Genomic DNA, 22,517 nt, shown 5'->3' with positions numbered 1-22,517 from the left:
TATATTAGTGTAGGGACCCACTACAACGCAAGGAACCGTGAAGTGGTTAGTGGGCTCATGTATCTTGGCCAACATCCAACCAATGCCTTGCATTTATTATCTATCATTCACATGCAATGTGGCATTAAGACTCCAGGGGGAGCCCAGGGTGGCAGTACCAATGTGGTTTACTGATGGAAGTGCAGGGCAACCCGCTGAATTATCATGGCGTCATTAATAGGTTGCTGGTCTGCATGGTGAACTACATATATCAGAATGGTCTGGCACCCTGTATCCACTATGTGTGGGAGTGAACACCAAGCAGCCACCCCCCTCATTATCAAGAGGCAGTGTGAGTGGCTGTCTCATCGGTGTCCTGCACAGGTGTTATTGGCTCCTGCATTTGGTAGTCAGCTACCTGCATGGTGAGAGGAGGATGCATCTATATGCTCTCCTCAGTCAGTAAGTAACGGCCATTTTCTGAGATTGTTGGGAGCACAAGTTTATAGTTATCTTTGACACTTTCAGCACAGGAGTAAACACTTCATGAGGCTTCATGCTACAGTGGAGCTTAGGAGAAATGTTAGGAGAAACCAGGTCTGTGTGTTATCCCTAATGAAATTTAGAGACAATAGAAATTTCACATCCTTATCAGTGGACTAATTAAGTAATTATTCCTCAGCTCATCCCATTCTGGTACTGTTTTAAGTGCAAATTAACCACACTATTTATGTGCCTTTTCCTATGTATGTATGTCTTCGGATCTATTCCATTAACCCTGAGAAATAAAACCTAAAGGCCCATTTAGACACATCGATTATCGCTCAAAATTCACTCAAAAGCCATCTTTTGAGCAATAATTGTTGTGTGTAACTGCACTAACATCGTGCAGTTTTCGTTAACCAGTCGCTGATCGTTGTCTTTCAGCATGCCGAAAGACAACGATCGGCCTTATCAGGAGTTTGCAGTGGGATACAGCTGATACTATTGTTTCAGCTGTATTCCGCTCCCTGAACACAGGCGGGGTATGAAGAACACAGCGGTCCGGCTGTGTTCTTCATACTCCACACGGAGCGCACAGCTGTATACCAGCTGAGTGCTCCGTGAACAGCCGCGGTATGAAGAACACAGCGGTCCAGCAGAGAACAGCTGGATGCAGAAAACAAGTGGCCCCACTTATCTTCTGCATCCCCCGCTCGGAGCGCAAAGTGATCGCTCATCGTTTGAGCGATCACCTTGCGCTTAAAGGCACACAACGATTATCGCTCAAAAGACGTCAGAGTAATAATCTTTGTGTCTAAACGGGCCTTAAGAAGGTTTGAAAGCTTGTAACATCATGTATTTTTGTCAGCCATTAAAAGCTATCATATCTATAAGATTACTTGATTTCTCTTACTGAGAACAGTCTCAAGGGGTTAATCACAAAGACCCTAAAATTAAAGGCTCGGTAGTTAAAAAAGAAATCTGGCAGCAACATGTTAAAAAATACCTCCTCAATTCTCCCCTTTTATATGCCCTTCTATGTTTGCACCAATACTTTCTTTTACTTGCCTACCATGATGTGCCACACTTACCGAAATCATTGCCGATGTCACATAAACAAAGAATGGCTGGGAGCAATGGAAGCATAGGTGCTGGAGCGATGATGGAGCATTTTAACTTCTGGAGGGTCCTTTTAACTCAGATCTTTTCATCACATCTTGAAATTTATTTGAACTCAGTTCCACACAGGAATGCACGAGGAATGTTTTCACAGCTACGGGAGGCACATTGAATGTCATGATGATTGTTTTGGGGGCCACTATGTTGGGAGGGCTGTTATAGTCGTTAAATGTGAAGAGAACTGTAAATGTTAGGCTACCTACACACGGGCGAGCATTATTTTGGGCCAAGAAACTTGGCCCAATATCGCACTTCTCAACGTGTGTTTTCCCAAGTGCCTATTAACTGCCCTGAGTATACGTTAGGTAGCTCTACTAGATAGCCATTCACACAACAGTTAGCCAATTGATCTAATCTATGCTAAAGCCACAGCCACTCGCACACTCAATACCTTCTACTCGGTGCAATTCAACTTGTCGTTACTCTATACAGATGGTGGGCTGAGTGTATTCCATCCCACCCTCTCTTGTGAACGGTGCTGCAACTCTTCCTCCTTCTTCTCTTACTGGCTGCCTCAGTGATACAGCATCATGTCTCCAGTGTACATGTCATGGCACATAAATAGTGCAATCTTTAAGAGAAAAAAAATCATGTACGGTGCTTTTCTGCTGGACACTATGGACAGCAGAAAAAAACACCTGTTTTTTTTGCGAAAAGTGTGTAAATTTACGGACAGTTGGCAACTCAGAGAGCCAATGGACAGATGTAGGGCCGATTCTGAAAAAGCAGCCATGTTTTTCTAACCCTGGACAATCCATTTAAGAGCCATTTGCCTTTACATAAGCATTAGACTATTACACATACAATATTTCAGTATTGATAGAGAAGGATTAGCTATTGATGGAACAAGTGAAGGTCCAGCCAAGCGTGAAGAGATATGAGAAATCAAGACAACAGGACTACTTTTTTTTTTTTTAAACTAGTTAGTAACTTCGAAGCATATTGTTCTATAAGTTAAATTCCTCAATACAACTTCATCCTTTTTTGCAAAAATACAGTTAAACTACAAAAACAAAGTCCTAAGTAGGAGATAGAGCCCAATGATCATGAAAGACAGATTAGGATGAAAATAAGCCAAGGCGAGTACACCAGTCCAAAGGCCATGTTATTACTTTCGCTACCTTCAGCCTGATTACTGGAATCTGCAGTGTTTGGAGTATCTTCTCCGTCTCTTGGTTCAACACCCTTTGTGGTTGCCAATGTAATTGCAGGGGTTAACCATGGAGGGGGTAAAACAGTGGGGGTCACTTCTTCTTTATTTTCATCAAGGAGAACTAGAAACGGCAGGTCTATAAGCTGGGTCTGGTTGGAGAGGTCTTGGTTGCAGCGATCTCCTGAGCAGCAGGCTCCTTTTATCTCAATAGATACAGTACCATAGGTTAGTGTCTGTGGAACACAATGGAATCTTGAGGTGCAGCTCTTGACAGGTATGACGGTTATGTTATTATCTAGATAGGAAGAGAAAAGTTCCAGAAGTCTTTGTTAATAATGTTTGGTGACAACCCAACCTCAGTGTAAAGTTGAAAAAGTTTAAATTGACTACAAGTTGTCTCTGCCATTTCAAATCCTCTACTATATAGGACTACTGCACTGTTTAGCTCCAGGGATGCAGACTTTTTCATTACATACGTATCTATGAGAAACCATCTTCCAAGAGTGAAAGTGACTTCCAAAGTATGGACTTATAAATCTAGGGCTAATGTCACAGGTGGTGGGATAAAGTAACCTCTCCATGTAGTATCTGGTATCAATAACCGCAATTTATTACACACAGTAACCACTAACAAAAGTTGCCCATAAAACTTGCAGGTTCTTGAAACTCCCAGTGGCAATGTTCAACAGTGCCAGGCATGGTCCCAAAGAAAGTCCCACCTGTGGTTTTCACCTAAACACTCAAGCTTAGCAATTATTAGTGTCCTGACAAACAGCATTTGTTTTCCTACCTGGTCAACAGACCTGCTTAGTCCCAACAGTCACTTTTAGGGTGCACACTTATTTGGCTTTCAATAAGGCCAGCCTCACTTCTGAAATGTTCCACAACCAAGAATCCTGGGAATCCAGATGCTGGTCTCGATGCCCTCTGGCAGTTGATTGCTCCTCACGGATGCTCTCTCTCACTCCCGCAGTTTGTTGCACATGGAGCGATGACTCCTTCATAGTCATTGCTGTAACTCCAAGCAGTCTCCCAGTCTTTGCTTGGTGACCCAATGCCCACAGTGCTCTTCTGAGCAGCTCCTGCTACTCCGTTAACTGGTCCCAGCACTTTCTACAGACTATCACACTCATCCTTCTTCCGAGCCACATAGCACCTCTACATTCCCTGCTGTTCCATATGCCTTCTCTTCCAGTGGCACAGTTCAGAATAACTTTTATATCATGCCAGTAGTGCCAGAAACCTTCCCAAACATGTGGGACGGGTCTCTGGCTTAGCACTCAGAGTGCCCAAATATTTGCATGGTAACATAAAGCTTTGCAGTTGCGCCTAAATATTCACACATGCATTCACATAGTAGCATAGTGTATAAGGCCAAAAAAAGACATATGTCCATCCAGTTCAACCTGTCCCCTCCAATGTTGATCTAGAGAAAGGTAAAACCCCCAATGAGGTAGAATAGGTCCCTTCTTACTCTAATCCATTGTATTTGGAAGTGTCCACAGTTGGCCCCCTTTGGTAAGTGGTGACACCATTAATTTAATGTCATTTGTCGGTCCAACATAAATGTTTATAGTGGTCAGAGCTTCTTTTGTTTTCTGATACAGAGTTCCACATTCCCTGCACAGAAATAGAAGTGCTTTTACATGGAACGCTTATCGTTCAAAAAATTGTTGGATCATTCAAATTCGAATGCTAATGCAGCTCTCACATCGGATGCTTTTTAAACAATATAGATGAGAAGCGGCGCTCCAATGGTGCGTAGGAAAAATAGACAAGGAACTAATATGCAGGGGGACTCACCGCAACTGAACCGGTCCCAAGGTTTTGGGAACCGGTCAGTTTTATAGATCCACGTGAGCCTCTTGTACCAATGGAATAGATGCAGGTCAGCGGTCCTAGGACATCCCAGAGGGAGAGCGGCAGAAAGTAACTCCAAACAAATGCATTTGAGGAGGAAAGAATATGTGATCAAAATAAAAAAAAAACTTTTGCGCTCCGTTAAACTGTATCGGTGTAAATCAGGATCTTACTTGTTAGGGGGTGCCCGATCTCCTGGCACCCCTCACATCCAAAGAAGCAGAAAAGCCCAGCTGAGGAGAACGTGTTCTTATAGATGAAATTTAATATATTTAAAACGAATTGACAATGCTGCGACGCGTTTCGGCTTATGTCAAGCCTTTCTCAAGCATACTGAGCAGGTTACAAGTTGTCTCTATTTATAGTTAACATACAAATGAAGAAGAAAGAAAGGTGGAGGGACAGGAAGGAAGGGGGCGGGGAGAGAAAGGGGAGGGAGAGAGGCTGGTCCGTTTGGTTCCTCCCCTACGTGGGTGTTGTTTATTAATTTATGGGGGAGTTCTTAGAAAAGAATCTCAGCAAATCTTAGCAAATCTTACCCCTATAATGTAGATGTCCTCACACAGGTATTAATCAGACATCCTGTGCTGCTGTAGCTGGTGTGTGTTGGTATACAGGACTGCCCTGGACGGCGTCCGCATGATTTCGCGGCGCCATCGATAGTATCCATGTGGACGTGGATATACACCCGGCTTCTAGGGTGAAGGTCGGATGTCACGGCATCACAAGGAGGGGGGTGTGTCCGAATAGAAGGTAGTGGGCGTGATAGTGTAACGCCATGGTAGAGCATTGCTCCCAGTAACGTTAATCATGTCACGTGATGACGTTTAGGACGTGATTATGTCATATACAGGGGCGGGACATCACGTGACCACACGGTCCAGGGGCGGAGTTAGCCCTCGTATTGTCATATGACCGCTATGGCTAATGTACGTCAGTACACAGGATTGCCTTGGATGGCGTCCGCATGGTTCCGCGGCGCCATCGATAGCATCCGTGTAGACGCATCATACACCCGGCCTCTAAAGTGAGGGCGGGGTGTCACGGCATCACAAGGGGGCGTTCCCAATAGGGGATAGTGGGCGTGGTGATACAACGCTATTGATGGAGCATTGTTCCTAGTGACATTTGTATATACAAGTTCAACACACTACACCCTGCAGGCTTAAACGAAACTTTGGAGAAGATCTATTAAGGGGAATTTAGATATTGTTAATGTATGTTCTATATCTATAGACCTATGATTTTTAGAATATGTATAATGTTAGGAATTTTATAAGGAATTTTATGAAGATGTCTATTTACTGGTTATTTTATGCACCCAAAGTGCAAAATTATATCCCATGAATATTTATTTATTAATCATTTCTATGGGTAATTTATAGAGATGAGCGAGCACCAAAATGCTCGGGTGCTCGTTACTCGGGACGAAAATTTCGCGATCCTCGAGGGTTCGTTTCGAATAACGAACCCCATTGAAGTCAATGGGCGACCCCAGCATTTTTGTATATCGCCGATGCTCGCTAAGGTTTCCATTTGTGATATTCTGGGCAATTCAAGAAAGTGATGGGAACGACACAGCAACGGATAGGGCAGGCGAGGGGCTACATGTTGGGCTGCATCTCAAGTTCCCAGGTCCCACTATTAAGCCACAATAGCGGCAAGAGACCCCCCCCTCCCAACAATTTTTACTTCTGAAAAGCCCTCATTAGCAATGCATACCTTAGCTAAGCACCACACTACCTCCAACAAAGCACAATCACTGCCTGCATGATACTCCGCTGCCACTTCTCCTGGGTTACATGCTGCCCACCCCAACCTCCCCGCACGACCCAGTGTCCACAGCACACAGCAAAATGTCCCTGCGCAGCCTTCAGCTGCCCTCATGCCACGCCACCCTCATGTCTATTTATAAGTGCGTCTGCCATGAGGAGGAACCGCAGGCACACACTGCAGAGGGTTGGCACGGCTAGGCAGCGACCCTCTTTAAAAGGGGCGGGGCGATAGCCCACAATGCTGTACAGAAGCAATGAGAAATATAATCCTGTGCCACCGCCATCAGGAGCTGCACACGTGAGCATAGCAATGGGGAACCTATGTGCCACACACTATTCATTCTGTCAAGGTGTCTGCATGCCCCAGTCAGACCGCGGTTTTTTATAAATAGTCACAGGCAGGTACAACTCCGCAATGGGAATTCCGTGTGCACCCACAGCATGGGTGGCTCCCTGGAACCCACCCGCTGTACATAAATGTATCCCATTGCAGTGCCCTGGACAGCAGAGCTAACGTCAGATTAAATGCAGGTGGGCTTCGGCCCACACTGCATGCTCCAACCTGACCGGGTTTTTTAATTCATAGACACAGGCAGGTACAACTCCCTATTGTGAAGACCCTGTGGACCGACAGCATGGGTGGGTGCCAGGAAGCCACCGGCGGTACATAAATATATCCCATTGCATTGCCCATCACAGCTGAGGTAATGTCATGCTTAATGCAGGTTGGCTTCGGCCCACACTGCATGCCCCAGTCAGACTGGGGTTCTTTAGAAGTGGACACATGCAGTTACAACTCCGTGTGGACCGACAGCATGGGTGGCTCCCTGGAACCCACCGGCGGTACATAAATATATCCCATTGCAGTGCCCATCACAGCTGATGTAACGTCAGCTTTAATGCAAGTGGGCAAAAAATTAATTGGATTACACTGTAGGCGAGGGCCCCCAAAAATTGGTGTACCAATGTACGTCAGAAAAATTGCCCATGCCCAACCAAGAGGGCAGGTGAAACCCATTAATCGCTTTGGATAATGTGGCTTAATTGGTAACTAGGCCTGGAGGCAGCCCAGTTAAAATAAAAATTGGTTCAGGTGCAAGTTTCAACGCTTTAATGAGCATTGAAACGTATAAAAATTGTTTACAAAAATTATATGACTGAGCCTTGTGGGCCTAAGAAAAATTGCCCGTTCGGCGTGATTATGTGAGGTTTCAGGAGGAGGAGCAGGAGGAGGAGGATGAATATTATACACAGATTGATGAAGCAAAAAGGTCCCCGTTTTTGATGGTGATAGAGAACGATGCTTCCATCCGCGGGTGCAGCCTACGTATTGCTTAGGTATCGCTGCTGTCCGCTGGTGGAGAAGAGAAGTCTGGGGAAATCCAGGCTTTGTTCATCTTGATGAGTGTAAGCCTGTCGGCACTGTCGGTTGACAGGCGTGTACGCTTATCCGTGATGATTCTCCCAGCCGCACTAAACACCCTCTCTGACAAGACGCTAGCCGCAGGACAAGCAAGCACCTCCAGGGCATACAGCGCGAGTTCAGGCCACGTGTCCAGCTTCGACACCCAGTAGTTGTAGGGGGCAGAGGCGTCACGGAGGACGGTCGTGCGATCGGCTACGTACTCCCTCACCATCCTTTTACAGTGCTCCCGCCGACTCAGCCTTGACTGGGGAGCGGTGACACAGTCTTGCTGGGGAGCCAGAAAGCTGTCAAAGGCCTTAGAGAGTGTTCCCCTGCCTGTACTGTACATGCTGCCTGATCTCCGCGCCTCCCCTGCTACCTGGCCCTCGGAACTGCGCCTTCTGCTACTAGCGCTGTCGGATGGGAATTTTACCATCAGATTGTCCGCCAGGGTCCTGTGGCATAGCATCACTCTCGAACCCCTTTCCTTTTCGGTTATGAGAGTGGAAAGGTTCTCCTTATACCGTGGGTCGAGCAGTGTGTACACCCAGTAATCCGTAGTGGCCAGAATGCATGTAACGCGAGGGTCACGAGAAAGGCTTCCTAACATGAAGTCAGCCATGTGTGCCAGGGTACCTGTACGCAACACATGGCTGTCCTCACTAGGAAGATCACTTTCAGGATCCTCCTCCTCCTCCTCAGGCCATACATGCTGAAAGGATGACAGGCAAGCAGCATGGGTACCCTCAGCAGTGGGCCAAGCTGTCTCTTCCCCCTCCTCCTCATCCTCCTCATGCTCCTGCTCCTGAACGTGCTGAGATATAGACAGGAGGGTGCTCTGACTATCCAGCGACATACTGTCTTCCCCCGCCTCTGTTTCCGAGCGCAAAGCGTCTGCCTTTATGCTTTGCAGGGAATTTCTCAAGAGGCATAGCAGAGGAATGGTGACGCTAATGATTGCAGCATCGCCGCTCACCATCTGGGTAGACACCTCAAAGTTTCCAAGGACCTGGCAGATGTCTGCCAACCAGGCCCACTCTTCTGTAAAGAATTGAGGAGGCTGACTCCCACTGCGCCGCCCATGTTGGAGTTGGTATTCCACTATAGCTCCATGCTGCTCATAGAGCCTGGCCAACATGTGGAGCGTAGAGTTCCACCGTGTGGGCACGTCGCACAGCAGTCGGTGCACTGGCAGATGAAACCGATGTTGCAGGGTGCGCAGGGTGGCAGCGTCCGTGTGGGACTTGCGGAAATGTGCGCAGAGCCGGCGCACCTTTCCGAGCAGGTCTGACAAGCGTGGGTAGCTTTTCAGAAACCGCTGAACCACCAAATTAAAGACGTGGGCCAGGCATGGCACGTGCGTGAGGCTGCCGAGCTGCAGAGCCGCCACCAGGTTACGGCCGTTGTCACACACGACCATGCCCGGTTGGAGGCTCAGCGGCGCAAGCCAGCGGTCGGTCTGCTCTGTCAGACCCTGCAGCAGTTCGTGGGCCGTGTGCCTCTTATCTCCTAAGCTGAGTAGTTTCAGCACGGCCTGCTGACGCTTGCCCACCGCTGTGCTGCCACGCCGCGCGACACCGACTGCTGCCGACGTGCTGCTGCTGACACATCTTGATTGCGAGACAGAGGTTGCGGAGGAGGAGGAGGAGGAGGGTGATTGAGTGGAGGAAGCATACACCGCCGCAGATACCACCACCGAGCTGGGACCCGCAATTCTGGGGGTGGGTAGGATGTGAGCGGTCCTAGGCTCTGACTCTGTCCCAGCCTCCACTAAATTCACCCAATGTGCCGTCAGGGAGATATAGTGGCCCTGCCCGCCTGTGCTTGTCCACGTGTCCGTTGTTAAGTGGACCTTGGCAGTAACCGCGTTGGTGAGGGTGCGTACAATGTTGCGGGAGACGTGGTCATGCAGGGCTGGGACGGCACATCGGGAAAAGTAGTGGCGACTGGGAACTGAGTAGCGCGGGGCCGCCGCCGCCATCATACCTTTGAAAGCCTCCGTTTCCACAACCCTATACGGCAGCATCTCCAGGCTGATAAATTTGGCTATGTGCACGTTTAATGCTTGAGCGTGCGGGTGCGTGGCGGCGTACTTGCGCTAGCGACGGCTGGACGGTGCGCTGACAGACATTGGTGGATGGGGCCGAGGACAGCGGAGGTGAGGGTGTGGGTGCAGGCCAGGAGACGGTAGTGCCTGTGTCCTGAGAGGGGGGTTGGATCTCAGTGGCAGGTTGGGGCACAGGGGGAGAGGCAGTGGTGCAAACCGGAGGCGGTGAACGGCCTTCGTCCCACCTTGTGGGGTGCTTGGCCATCATATGTCTGCGCATGCTGGTGGTGGTGAGGCTGGTGGTGGTGGCTCCCCGGCTGATCTTGGTGCGACACAGGTTGCACACCACTGTTTGTTGGTCGTCTGCACTCTCAGTGAAAAACTGCCAGACCTTTGAGCACCTCGGCCTCTGCAGGGTGGCATGGCACGAAGGGGCGCTTTGGGAAACAGTTGGTGCATTATTCGGTCTGGCCCTGCCTCTACCCCTGGCCACCGCACTGCCTCTTCCAACCTGCCCTGCTGCTGCCCTTGCCTCCCCCTCTGAAGACCTGTCCTCAGTAGGCATAGCAAACCAGGTGGGGTCAGTCACCTCATCGTCCAGCTGCTCTTCCTCCGAATCCTCCGTGCGCTCCTCCCTTGGACTTACTCCAATTACTACTACCTGAGTGATAGACAACTGTGTCTCATCGTCATCATCCTCCTCACCCACTGAAACCTCTTGAGACCGTTGCCGGAAGTCCCCAGCCTCATCCCCCGGACCCCGGGAACTTTCCAAAGGTTGGGCATCGGTCACGACAAACTCCTCTGGTGGGAGAGGATTCGGAACCATTGCTGCCCATTCTGGGCAGGGGCCCGAGAACAGTTCCTGGGAGTCTGCCTGCTCCTCAGAATGTGTCATTGTAATGGAGTGAGGAGGCTGGGAGGAAGGAGGAGCAGCAGCCAGAGGATTCAGAGTTGCAGCAGTGGACGGCGCAGAACTCTGGGTGGTCGATAGATTGCTGGATGCACTTTCTGCCACCACGACAGGACCTGCTCACACTGCTCATTTTCTAATAAAGGTCTACCGCGTGGACCCATTAATTGTGAGATGAATGTGGGGACGCCAGAAACGTGCCTCTCTCCTAATCCCGCAGCAGTCGGCTGCGATACACCTGGATCAGGAGCTCGGCCTGTGCCCACACCCTGACTTGGGCCTCCGCGTCCTCGCCCGCGTCCACGTCCACGTCCTCTAGGCCTACCCCTACCCCTCAGCATGGTGTATTACCAGTAGTGCAGAAACAGAACGCTTTAATTAAATGTGCCGCTTATTGGCCTGTGGTTGGAGGCTGACTTCGCTTATGGAACGCACAGCAGAGCCAGGAAAGAATTTTGCGCAAGCCTGCTGTAACACTTAGCTGGCTGCGTATGAATTAGGACAACTACCCCCAGCAGAGACGCAGTACACTGAGGACGGTCACAGGCAGCCCAAATAGATTTTTTTTCCCAAATTTTTTTGGAAAAGCCCACTGCCTATATAGACTGGATATGTCTTCTGTCCCTGCCTCACCACTACTGGCCCTGGACTATGTAAAATTACTGCAGGACGCAATGCTCTGGACACAATGCTCTGCACGGCCGATATACCAGGGGACTTTACCTTACCTTACATATACATAAAAGATTACTACATACCAATGTTGCACAGAATTTGGAGCGGTGTATCAGACAAACTGAGTTTTGACCTCTCTAATAGTACATATTGTAAGAATTGACATAGCACATGATGTATAGATAGATATTTACCAACAGATATTGTGACTTTCCCATCGAAGCAATGATTGATGGTGCTGTGGCACTGCATGGCAGGAGCAGTTGATGGAGAGCATTCCTCATCGGGCTTTCCAATACAGCTGTAGCATTTTTCATCACTGGGAAGATGAGTTGTGTTCTCTGTGGAACAAAATATATATCAGCATATATCAACTGGAGGAGATGTCTGGCAGATAAAGGGTTTCCTAATTAATTAGGAAAACACCTGTCTGAAAACCTCCAGAGTTGCTCAGCTCTGTGTCCATTGGAGACCAAGCATTAGGCTAGTGTGGAACACCTGCTGCTACATGGGAGAACCAGAAGACTGACAGGGGTGGACGTTCCCTAGATTGGCATCTTGGATAGGTATGAGGTGATGAACTTTTGAGTTATGCTAAGGCATTAGGCCTGTTTGATAATTAGGTGCAAAACCTATGTCAGGTAGTAGCAGACAGCTAGGATGTGATGCTGAAACAACAGTGTGAAGAGCGCATGTAATAAAAGGACTGATATACCAATTTTTACTAAAATTCTGGCCTGGATATGACTTTGTGATGTTTTGCCACCTAGCCGGTAGAGGAATGATGGTGGAGCTCAATACGCTCAACTTGCCGCTATATATATAGTAAAGTGATCACAATCTCCGGGGATAGATGGGCACTTTTGGCACATCCAGAACACAGACCATTGCAGTCAGTAATCTGCGTTAGGGGATTCAATTTTCCTACTCCCTTATGGGAGAAGGAAAAGGGAATCCCTTAGGTGAAGGGATGGTTTATGATGGAAGCGAATGGTGATGAATGGACCCATTGACTGTAATGGGGTTCGTTTAGTGTTCATTCAGCTGTCTGGCATTTTACTGGATGAAAAAATCCTTTGCAGGACTTTATCATCTGACATTTCATGATGGATCTGTGATGGAGGTTCTGAACACTAGCTAGCAACTTATGGGCTCATTTGAATTAACATTTTTCCCGTCCGTGTCACATAGACCCATTAGGCTATTCATGTGATAGTCCGCATGTGAAAAAAATCTATAAATGTCCTGTGCTGGTTCCTATCATATACGAGAGTAGAACATGCAATGTCTTCTGCGTCTGCCACTCAGGGGGAAAGTGGCGTCTGTTTGTAGGGTGCCGATGGTTGCCATGGATATAAACACTGCTAATGGTAAAGTAAAGGGGGTCTCCACTTCCTGGAAGTGTTGTTCCTCTACTTTATTATATACAATTATCACCCTTAGAAGTGTAGGTCTGTCCCACAAAGAAATTGCCAAATAAGTCAAGGTGGCACTCAATCCAGTTTCCTATGCCATCAAAAGGCACAAGGAAACTGGAGGAAACTGACAGGAAGAGGTCTGGCAGACCAAAGGCTACTGCAAGATCAAATGACAAGTTTTTGAGAGTCAACAGTTTGCGTGATCAGCACCTCACAGCAAAAAAAATGCCTGAGACAAGCAGCACCTACAGGGGACTACAAAACAGTGGAAGAAGGTTTTATGGACTGGTGAATCAAAATTTAACATTTTTGGTATATCATGCAGGGTTTTTGTACGCAATCGAATAGGTGAAAGTCTGGTTCCTAAGTGTGTGACACCAATTGTCAAATACGGTGGATTAAACATGATGGTTTGGGGCTTGTTTTGCTGGATCCAGAGTTAGCAACTTGCACAGGGTGACTGTCACACTGGACAAAAAGGATTACCACAACATTTTGATGAACCATGCAATACTCTTTGGTCTATACCTAGTTGCTCAGGGTTCATATTACAGCAAAACAATGATCCAAAACATAATTCTAGGTTATGTCAGACCTACTTAAGAAGACAAAAAGAAGCCGTAGCTTAATGCATGACCTGCACAGTCTCTAGACTTAAAATTAGTTGAGCTTGTTTGGGATGAATTGGACAGATGGGTGAAAACAAAGCAACCTACAAGTGCAGCACATTTGTGGGAACTTCTGTAAAGATGTTGGGAAGAAATTTCTGAACAATATCTAAATTTACTTTTAGAAAGAATGCCTCAATTGTGTAGAGCTGTTATATCAGCTAGAGGAGGCTACATTGAAGAGTCAATAATCTAGATTTAATTTGGTGAAATAAAGTTAATCCCTTAATTTTATTCATCTTAAAGGGGTTGTCCCGCGCCGAAACGTTTTTTTTTTTTTTTCAATAGCCCCCCCGTTCGGCGCGAGACAAATCCGATGCAGGGGTTTAAAAAAAAAAAAACGGATAGCACTTACCCGAATCCCCGCGCTCCGGTGACTTCTTACTTACCTTCCGAAGATGGCCGCCGGGATCTTCACCCACGGTGGACCGCAGGTCTTCTCCCATGGTGCACCGTGGGCTCTGTGTGTTCCATTGCCGATTCCAGCCTCCTGATTGGCTGGAATCGGCACACGTGACGGGGCGGAGCTACGAGGAGCAGCTCTCCGGCACGAGCGGCCCCATTCAGAAGGGAGAAGACCGGACTGCGCAAGCGCGTCTAATCGGGCGATTAGATGCTGAAATTAGACGGCACCATGGAGACGAGGACGCTAGCAACGGAACAGGTAAGTGAATAACTTCTGTATGGCTCATAATTAATGCACGATGTACATTACAAAGTGCATTAATATGGCCATACAGAAGTGCTGCACCCCACTTGCTTTCGCGGGACAACCCCTTTAACTTGTTTTTGACAACTGTAGATGCAATTAGTCACCAAGGAGTTTTGTGATTTTTGTAAAGACACGATGAAGGCAGTAATCTATAACAATATCCATAACACTGTTTTATCACATATAATTGTATATTGTAGTATTTACCAACTTCAGCTATGAGATACTTTTTCAGATCCATGTCAGTATTGCACAAGCTTGTGTTGCATTGATTCATCTGATTAAATATGGAGATCCCGTGGTACGACATGGCTTTGTCCAGTTTGGCTTCTTCACCGGAACTACAGCCTTTATTCAGTACAATAAAAGTATGATGACCTTTGGAAAGAGGAAAAATATTAGGACACAAATGAAAGTTCTGAATAGTTATAGATTTTGCTAAATAGATAGAAGGGAGCTGGAGAACATTCAAAGGTGAACAGCAGCATAAATTAATGACAAATAGGGTCTCTGCTATGAAAAAAAAATCCTGTAATAGGCCTAATTTTTATTTTTGCTATGAGGTTCCCCATCGTCTACTTACTCTAGTGCAATATTTGGAATTAAGTGGTACATACTTGATCTTACGGCGGTGATGAGCTCAACACACATATCCTGATTTGCAGAGCAGGAAATGTTGGCAGCATTTTCAGGTAGGCAGCCCCCTTCTCCCCGATCCGTGCAGGAGTAGCAAGCAATTTCCTGGGATGTGACATCTGTAAAGTGAATCAACAAGAGAACATGATACATAGATATACTTATATATACAGAGAATGACCAGCCTTTTCATGATTGGAGCTTCCCTGTAAGGAAATTAGACCCGTGACCTCGGAATTCAGCATAAAATCGAGTCAGAAAGTTTTTTGTGGATCACTTTCAGTGTGAATCCACATTAAAATAGAAAAATCCAGCAACCTGAGCAATTTCAAATGAGACCTGGTCATTGGTATTAGACTAGTCGTGACTTAGATTTCATACACTGCCAGCCTTGTGAGGTTTTCTCATAAAACGTTGGTGAGAGTATACCGAAAATAAGCTATAACATCAGATGACCAGTTTGAGTACCAATGTTGTCTAAAGGGAGCAAAAAGACAGGACTCCAGTGGGCAAAAGAGCACAACAAGTAGATCACTGAGTGGACAAACATCACCTGGATGGATAAATCCAGATTTCTGTCGCACAATGGTGATGAGAGGGTCAGAATTTGTGGCAAGCAGGATGAATCGATGAACCCTTCCTGTCAGCTATTCAGAGTGTATCAGTACCTCTGTCTAATCTACAGCAACTACAAGAAGCTCCCCTGTCCTCAAAGGCCAATATTCCTGCAGAACAATTTTAACATGTAGTTGAATCTATTTGCTGTCAATATGTTGAACTATAGAAGGTCAGAGTGTAGCTGGGCCGCTGTATAGGGCTGAGGCTTCCAGGACACAGGTCAGGTCCTCGGGGATAGGTGCAGCAGAAACTTCCCCAGCTCTTGGGAGAGAAGCCAGGTAGGGATCTCGCCTGCTCTTAGTAAAATGCCCTGGGCCTGTGCACCATCTGTGACTCAGCTGGGAGTCACAGAGGAATGCATCACCATGCCACATAATGATGCTTGCAAATAACTTTTACTTTCAAACAAAACACTGATCAGAGTACAAAGGGATTACACAGTATTGCTTTTCTCGCCGAGGAGCTTATTGGCCAGTGATCTATTCTCTTGAAGCATCAGATGCATGGAGTATCCACAACTTTTTTTCGGCTCTGCACTCTTTTTACCTTAGGAGTAACTCTCTACCTGGAAAACTAGAGACCAGCACTCCGTTCTTCTCTTTTGCACCAACCACAACTTCCTGAGGAACCTTGTTGAGAGGGGGGGGGGGGGGGGGGGAGACAAAAAAGCTCTTCTACAAGAGTCTACAACAGTATTTCTCAACTCCAGTCCTCATGGAGCCCCAACAGGTCATGTTTTCTGGATATCCTATAGTAAGAACACCTGTGGCAATGTCTGAGGCACTGATGATAATTACCTCAGCTGTGCAATACTGAGGAAATCCATGAGGACTTGAGTTGAGAAACACTGGTCTACAAGACAACGGACAATACACTATTAGATGGGTGTCTCTAATAAAGTTGCATGCATTTACATCATAATTTTAAAAATCCATTTATTTATGTCTCTTATTATATATATATATATATATATATATATATATATATATATATATATATATTTATATTTATTCCTCAGTGTTGTACACAAATTCACATCCCTTACCTTGGGCCCTGCTTTATGAGAGCTCACAATCTGCATTCAAATATTAGTTTTTAGAGTGTGAGAGGAAATACAGAGTAGCCTGAGGAAACCCACGTAAACACGAGGAGAACTTATACGCTCCATGCAGAAGTTGTCTTTGGTTGGATATGAACTCAGGATCCCAAAGTTACAAGGCCACCATGTTGCCCACATCATGCAATCTTGTATAATATAGCTAAATGGAAAAAACTTTCAAATTCTCACATATTCACTATTTTGTAATATATCATTATGAGATGCAGGCCTCATTTATTACCATGTAATACTCTCTAAATATCTAAAAATAAAAATCATTAAATATGCAGCAGACATGATTACATTTCTAATAGGGTCAATCACTTGAATAGCACATAAGAAGGGTTTTCTCCTTAGAGATCAGCCAAATTATTTTTTTTTCATCATTGCTTTCCATAACCTTTTAATTTTTCCATCTACATAGCCGTATGACTGCTTGTTTTTTTCAGGCCAAATTGTGTTTTTCCATGTAGCATTTTTGGTACATATAATTTATTGATAAGTTCGATTTATATAATACATAATATAAACTTTTTTATTTTTGGGGGGAGGGACGGATGAAAAAAAATGTAAACTTGCTCAAAATCAGCAATTCTGCTATTCCTTTTTATTTTGCAGGTTCTTTTCCCTGCTGTATTTTTTATGGTAAAGATGACAAATTAACTATATTCTACGTTTGGTGCATATACGACAATACCAAATATGTACAGGATTTTTCAAGTTTTGAAAAGTTTAATGGAAAAAAGTCATTTTTCTGTTACCGCACTCTGACAGTCATAGCTTTTTTATTTTACCGTTGACATGGCAGATGAGGGCTTGATTTTTATGAGATTGGGTTGAATTTTTATTATTACTATTTTGGGGTACATATAATTTATTCATTTTTATGAAAACAGTTTTAAAACCTCCCTTACCCCCTGCAATTGGCCATTTTTTTTGCATCCCTTTCTGCTTACCTTGCAGCAAGAATAACAAGTTAATTTCATTGTTTGAGTCACTATGCTTGTGCAGTTACTGTACCAAACGTGATTTTTTTATTTTATGGTAAACTATCTTTTAAACACTGGTCACAGTGGCATATCACCCTGCCCATAATCATATACTCTGTCATTGTATATTGAATTGGCACCCTATTGCACCCAGGCATAGATTACACTAGGTGTTAAAAGCATTCTGCAAGAATATCGCACCCAGGGCGTGCCAAGAGTAATTTCCCACACCTTTTACTCCACCTCTGCCAGCCTGAACTGTTGACACCTGGCATGATGCTTGTGTGGAATTCTGACCGTCCCGTCAACAATGGGCAGTAGAAATGTGGATTTATCTAACCAGGTGATGTTCTTCCACTGCTCAGTGATCCCATTTTTGCACTCTTTTTGTCCATTGTTTCTTCTCTGTTTCTCTTGGGGTATGTTCACACATAGTTGATTTGTTGTATCTTGCTGGTCAAACCCTGGGTAAATCCCAACTGTTCATGTAACTAGAATTCAAATCCTCATTAATGTGCAGAGGCCTGTTGCTAAATCACAGGTCACTAATTGTTTTTTTCTGAGGACAGCCTCACTTACATAAGTCATATGGAAGTACTAATGTTGACTGGCTCGGACTAATCCCGAGTTGGGAGCATTCCTTAACCACAATTTCCAGGAATCCAGCTGGTGGTCCCGATGTCATCTCACGATTGTAGACACAGCTCTGGCTCTGTTTCCTAGACTGTCGCACCCAAGGTCGCAGCGTTCCTGAAGGCCATGGCACCTCTGGAACAGCTCCTCCACAGCTCCAGGCAACTTCTTGTCTGCAGTCTAATGGCCTCTGAGTGCCCTCTTGTAGGCTATTACATCTCAGCTCTACTCTTCTTGCAGCAGCCCAGTTTTCCCCAATCATTGTCCTGCATTCTCCCACAGCAGCTCTTTTGCTTTTAGCAACCCCTGCACCCAATCCTAAGTTCTGGTGCAATTCAGAGGGGCAGCTAGAATACCTATTTTCGGCATTTTGGGGGCAAGGCTTAACATTGTGACATTATGGAGGGAGCGGAGTTTAGCAAAGGTGCTTGTCTTCTTTCTCTCCCCTTCTCCTTGATGCATCATGGGCAGGAAGGTGGGTTGCACCCAATGCTTCAGAGAGCCTGTTCTGCTCTCCCTGTACCCCTCCTGGCAGCATCACTAGCTGGAAGGGATTGGACTCGTGACACCGGCAACCGCTGCTAGATTAACTGTGGGCTACTGTCACTAGTAATAGGGGAACTGGGCACCGCTCTTTACTCTTACACAGCTGCAGTTTGATTGACTGTGTATCACCTTTTTGTCAAAGTGATTTTTGACATCCTTCTCCTGACCCCTTTTGTCGACAAGTTGACACATCTACAGAATAACCTTTCCCTGGATGTTGCTCCTCAGTTACATAATTTGCACTATACTTTTAACACTGTTACACAAGAAAACCCCACAGTGTTGGTGCCAGTCTAGCATCAATGATTATGCCTGGCTTGAAGTTGCTCAGATAATTTGATTTCCAATTCTAATGTGGATTCATACCAGAACTAATCCATGATTTTATGCCGCAATTTGGGGTCACATGTCTAATTTCCATACAGGGAAGCTCCAATCATGAAAGAGCTACTGTTTCTACTAAAGTGGCAAATTCAGTATATATAAATACAGTACTTTGGCCCAATGCTACTATGAGTACAAATCTGGGCATTTGTCAGGGTCCTATGTGCTTTGACTAAGAACAAGGCCTGCGTGAGTATGTTTCAGTTCAGAAAATTAATCTCACGAAGGAGTTTTATAGCATATCCAGAGCACATATCATAAAAGTCTGCCCCCAAGCTATCATGAGAACAGGGTTGTCCAGTGCCAACAGATAGTTGGCCATTTGAGGGCAGTTATTCTCTATTAAAGTCTATGGGATATATGGAAACATTACATGCTTTTGTTGCAGAGTTCTATCTTCTTTTTCAATGGGCTTCAAACTCCCTGCAACTCCCAGCAGTCACTGACATGAAAATTCCTAACATGTCCTGAAACTACAACTCCCAGCAAGCCCTGACGCGAAAGTCACGGGTTGGCGTTCTTTAACCTTCTTGATGGGAAACTGGTTTCCTTTTAAAATTAGCATTTTTTTAAACTCGACATTACATTTCTGTACATGGATGTTGATTGAATGCATTGTATAAATATTTAGAGGACATAATGGTTACGTATGGCTGGTTTCACATTGCGCTTTGCAAAATCAGTGCTGGTTTCATCTTGAGTTCCTGCATAATGCATAGTGATGGAACCCAGGATGAAACCTGCACAGGACCATAGGAGATAAGATGTGAGATGGAGACCTCTTGTCAGCCAAACACAGCACTTTTCTGTTGAATGTTAATGACTGACAGGGACAGAAACTATGTGAAATGGAGACTAAAGAATTCTCTATGTAACATATATTCTTCACTATGGCACCATCCGGGTTCCATCCTGGTTTCCGTCCCCATCTAGTTGAACCCAGGACAAAACCAGCACTTCTTTTACAAAGCACAATGTGAAACCAGCATAACTCTCTAGTTTGCCTATACGTTAAAGGGGTTGCCTATGAAGAGTACCCCTTTCCACACCGAATTGGGACATATGGACATCATAGGGGGTCCCCATGCTTAAAGCTTGGAACTCAGAAACTATATCAAGAAACCCAAGGAGCACACAACTTTCTATACTATATAGAAACATTCATTTTAGAATTAAACAGGATGATTTTGCAATCCTGAGAATTATTGCCTACAAGACTCTTTGTACAGGATCAGGAAGAGCACAGACGAGGGAGTGACAAAGGAACATTTTGATGGCACATTAAATATGGATTGATACTTGTCAGGAGAGAGACATAACATATAATTTATGTACTGTTTAGTAGCTAGATGAGTAATATGGTTACACAATTTATATGGTCTTTGTGGTCCTTGTCTCCACTGCAGTGACTGTGTAGGAGAAATGAAGTAGGGTGAATATGCAGATGGAATGAAAATGGAACCGCAGTAATAAGCACATGGATGTCTGTGCACCTCAAAAGCCATAAAAGGGTACCTGAAAAAATGTTGTCTAACTAAACATACACTTTTCATTCTATGTGGATCTCTTTCAGCCCATCAGTAGTAATCTATAGTATGTAAATAAGGGTCTATAGAGCTAGTCCCAATTATTTTGTAAACTTCCAAACAAGTTCTGCAAGTTAGAGGTAAATCAATTCAAAAGCAAGCAACATTCTTATAGATAATCAGTATATTTTATGGCAACAAAACAATCATTTCCATGCATGGAAATATGTAAAATTAGAAATTGCATTGCACATGCTTCTAAATGTGTTTTTAGCCTTTGCTGTATGCACCAATTAAAAACTATGTCAGTATATGTTGGCAATTTTCAAAGTAAATTGCTCAAATTGTAGCTTTAACACATACCTTAATAATTGTACCAGTCCACGTCCCTAGTGAGGATCACAATCTCACTTCCATTTTTCTAACCACATGTTCTATGGTCATTCTCATAGAAAGCATCCTAATCATGTGTTTAGAGGATGGGGTTAGCCGAAATTCCAAGAGAAAGACAATGCAAACATTTGTAAACTTTAATGCAGAAGTTGCCTTCTTGTGTTTTTTTGAACCTTGGCATTTCAAGGTGACAGGCTTCACTAGTGTGATCTCACATGTGCAGTAGCTATAACATATCAGAAGAGCTTGTCAACTTGATTTCCCAACAAGGGAAATTAATTCCAATAAGGGATAAATCTAATTGTGGCTTTGTGTCATCAGGACACATCTTACCTTTAAGTCCAAGTGTGAAGACCAAGCAGATAACCATTAGAGCAGACCTTCTCCATGACAGACCAAATATCCTTTTCATCGTAAGTGACTTTGCTCCTTGTGGTTCTAGAGGAAGTTATTCTGGTTCCATCCAACCTAACTATAAAAAGTGTCATCTGTGTTTTGTTGTCTCTCGTTGTTTATTCGCTGCGTTTGGATCCACTCCAAAAGCCATAGGTGGGATCCTCCCATCCAAACATGATCATCAGCTCTATAACCTGAATATCACTATTACAGTCATTCAAATTACAAGTTCAGTCTCTGCACTTAATCCTGCCAAATGGCCATGGTTGCAAATCCTGTTTTATAAGTTTTAAATGGTGTCAGAGCCTTTGTAATTGTCACAGTACATAGCAATTTCTGTTTCTTATAATTAGAAATCGCTAAAGCTGACCGTAGAATTTGCCATGTCAAAAGTGACCGACTCTTCAGCCAGCACCTCCCAGGAATATGATACAAGGTATGATTGGTGATATACAATAAATGAAGGTTGCATATAATACAAATTTAAACTCACGCTCTGTTGCATAATAGACAAGAAAAGAGGTTGGCACACAAAAGAGATGAGTTCCCAAACAAAAAGAAATAATGCATCAAAAAAGGAATTCAGTATGTCATATTCATAGAGACATGTGTATGCAAGAGATATCTAATGCTATCAGAATCATGTATACAATAATGACAATAATAGAACAAACAGATGCTGCATATTCACATGTACAGGACAGTAATATGAACATAACAATAGTGCCAACCTTAAACCCTGCACCCCGACGCACGTTTTACTCGTTTCCTCAAGTCAGGAGGTACAGCAAAGGTATGATTGACTTTACCTAAAGGCCAGGTTCACATAGATCCGATTTGTGTGGATAGTTCTGCATCAAAACCACCAAAAATCCACAGAGAAATCCTCAAGACAAATCTGCATAAGGGCTGACACCCACTGGCATTTTATTCTCTCTTGCGCTGCGAGAGCAAGTGTAAACACTCGCCTCGCAGCGGGATATCGCCAGTGTTCTCAATGGGGCCAGCGGCAGCAGCGCTAGCCTCATTG

At 44.9% G+C, this 22,517-nt stretch overlaps 1 protein-coding gene across 1 annotated transcript; it reads right to left on the bottom strand.

Moving 5' to 3' along the window:
- Positions 1 to 1,363: 1,363 nt before the first annotated feature.
- LOC136632303 (ly6/PLAUR domain-containing protein 3-like) lies at positions 1,364 to 21,615 on the bottom strand. The gene is made up of 5 exons (XM_066607085.1): positions 21,425 to 21,615; positions 14,885 to 15,022; positions 14,475 to 14,645; positions 11,664 to 11,810; positions 1,364 to 3,089 (listed from the first exon to the last, which is right to left on the bottom strand). The coding sequence occupies exons 1-5, from the start codon at positions 21,501 to 21,503 to the stop codon at positions 2,686 to 2,688; spliced, it is 939 nt and encodes a 312-aa protein (XP_066463182.1). The 5' UTR covers positions 21,504 to 21,615; the 3' UTR covers positions 1,364 to 2,685.
- Between the last annotated feature and the right edge of the window lie 902 nt (positions 21,616 to 22,517).

Source organism: Eleutherodactylus coqui, chromosome 6 (assembly GCF_035609145.1).
Source record: "Eleutherodactylus coqui strain aEleCoq1 chromosome 6, aEleCoq1.hap1, whole genome shotgun sequence".
Taxonomy (NCBI): Eukaryota; Metazoa; Chordata; class Amphibia; order Anura; family Eleutherodactylidae; genus Eleutherodactylus; species Eleutherodactylus coqui.
This window is presented reverse-complemented; position numbering and strand designations above follow the sequence as displayed.

Excerpts from the sequence above, each read along its gene's own strand:
- LOC136632303 (XM_066607085.1), bottom strand. The coding sequence starts at position 21,503 with ATGAAAAGGATATTTGGTCTGTCATGGAGAAGGTCTGCTCTAATGGTT. Across the intron at positions 14,646-14,884 it reads CATCACCGCCGTAAGATCAA|GTCATCATACTTTTATTGTA; the intron begins GTATGTACCACT and ends CTCTTTCCAAAG. Across the intron at positions 11,811-14,474 it reads GTATCTCATAGCTGAAGTTG|AGAACACAACTCATCTTCCC; the intron begins GTAAATACTACA and ends TTTGTTCCACAG.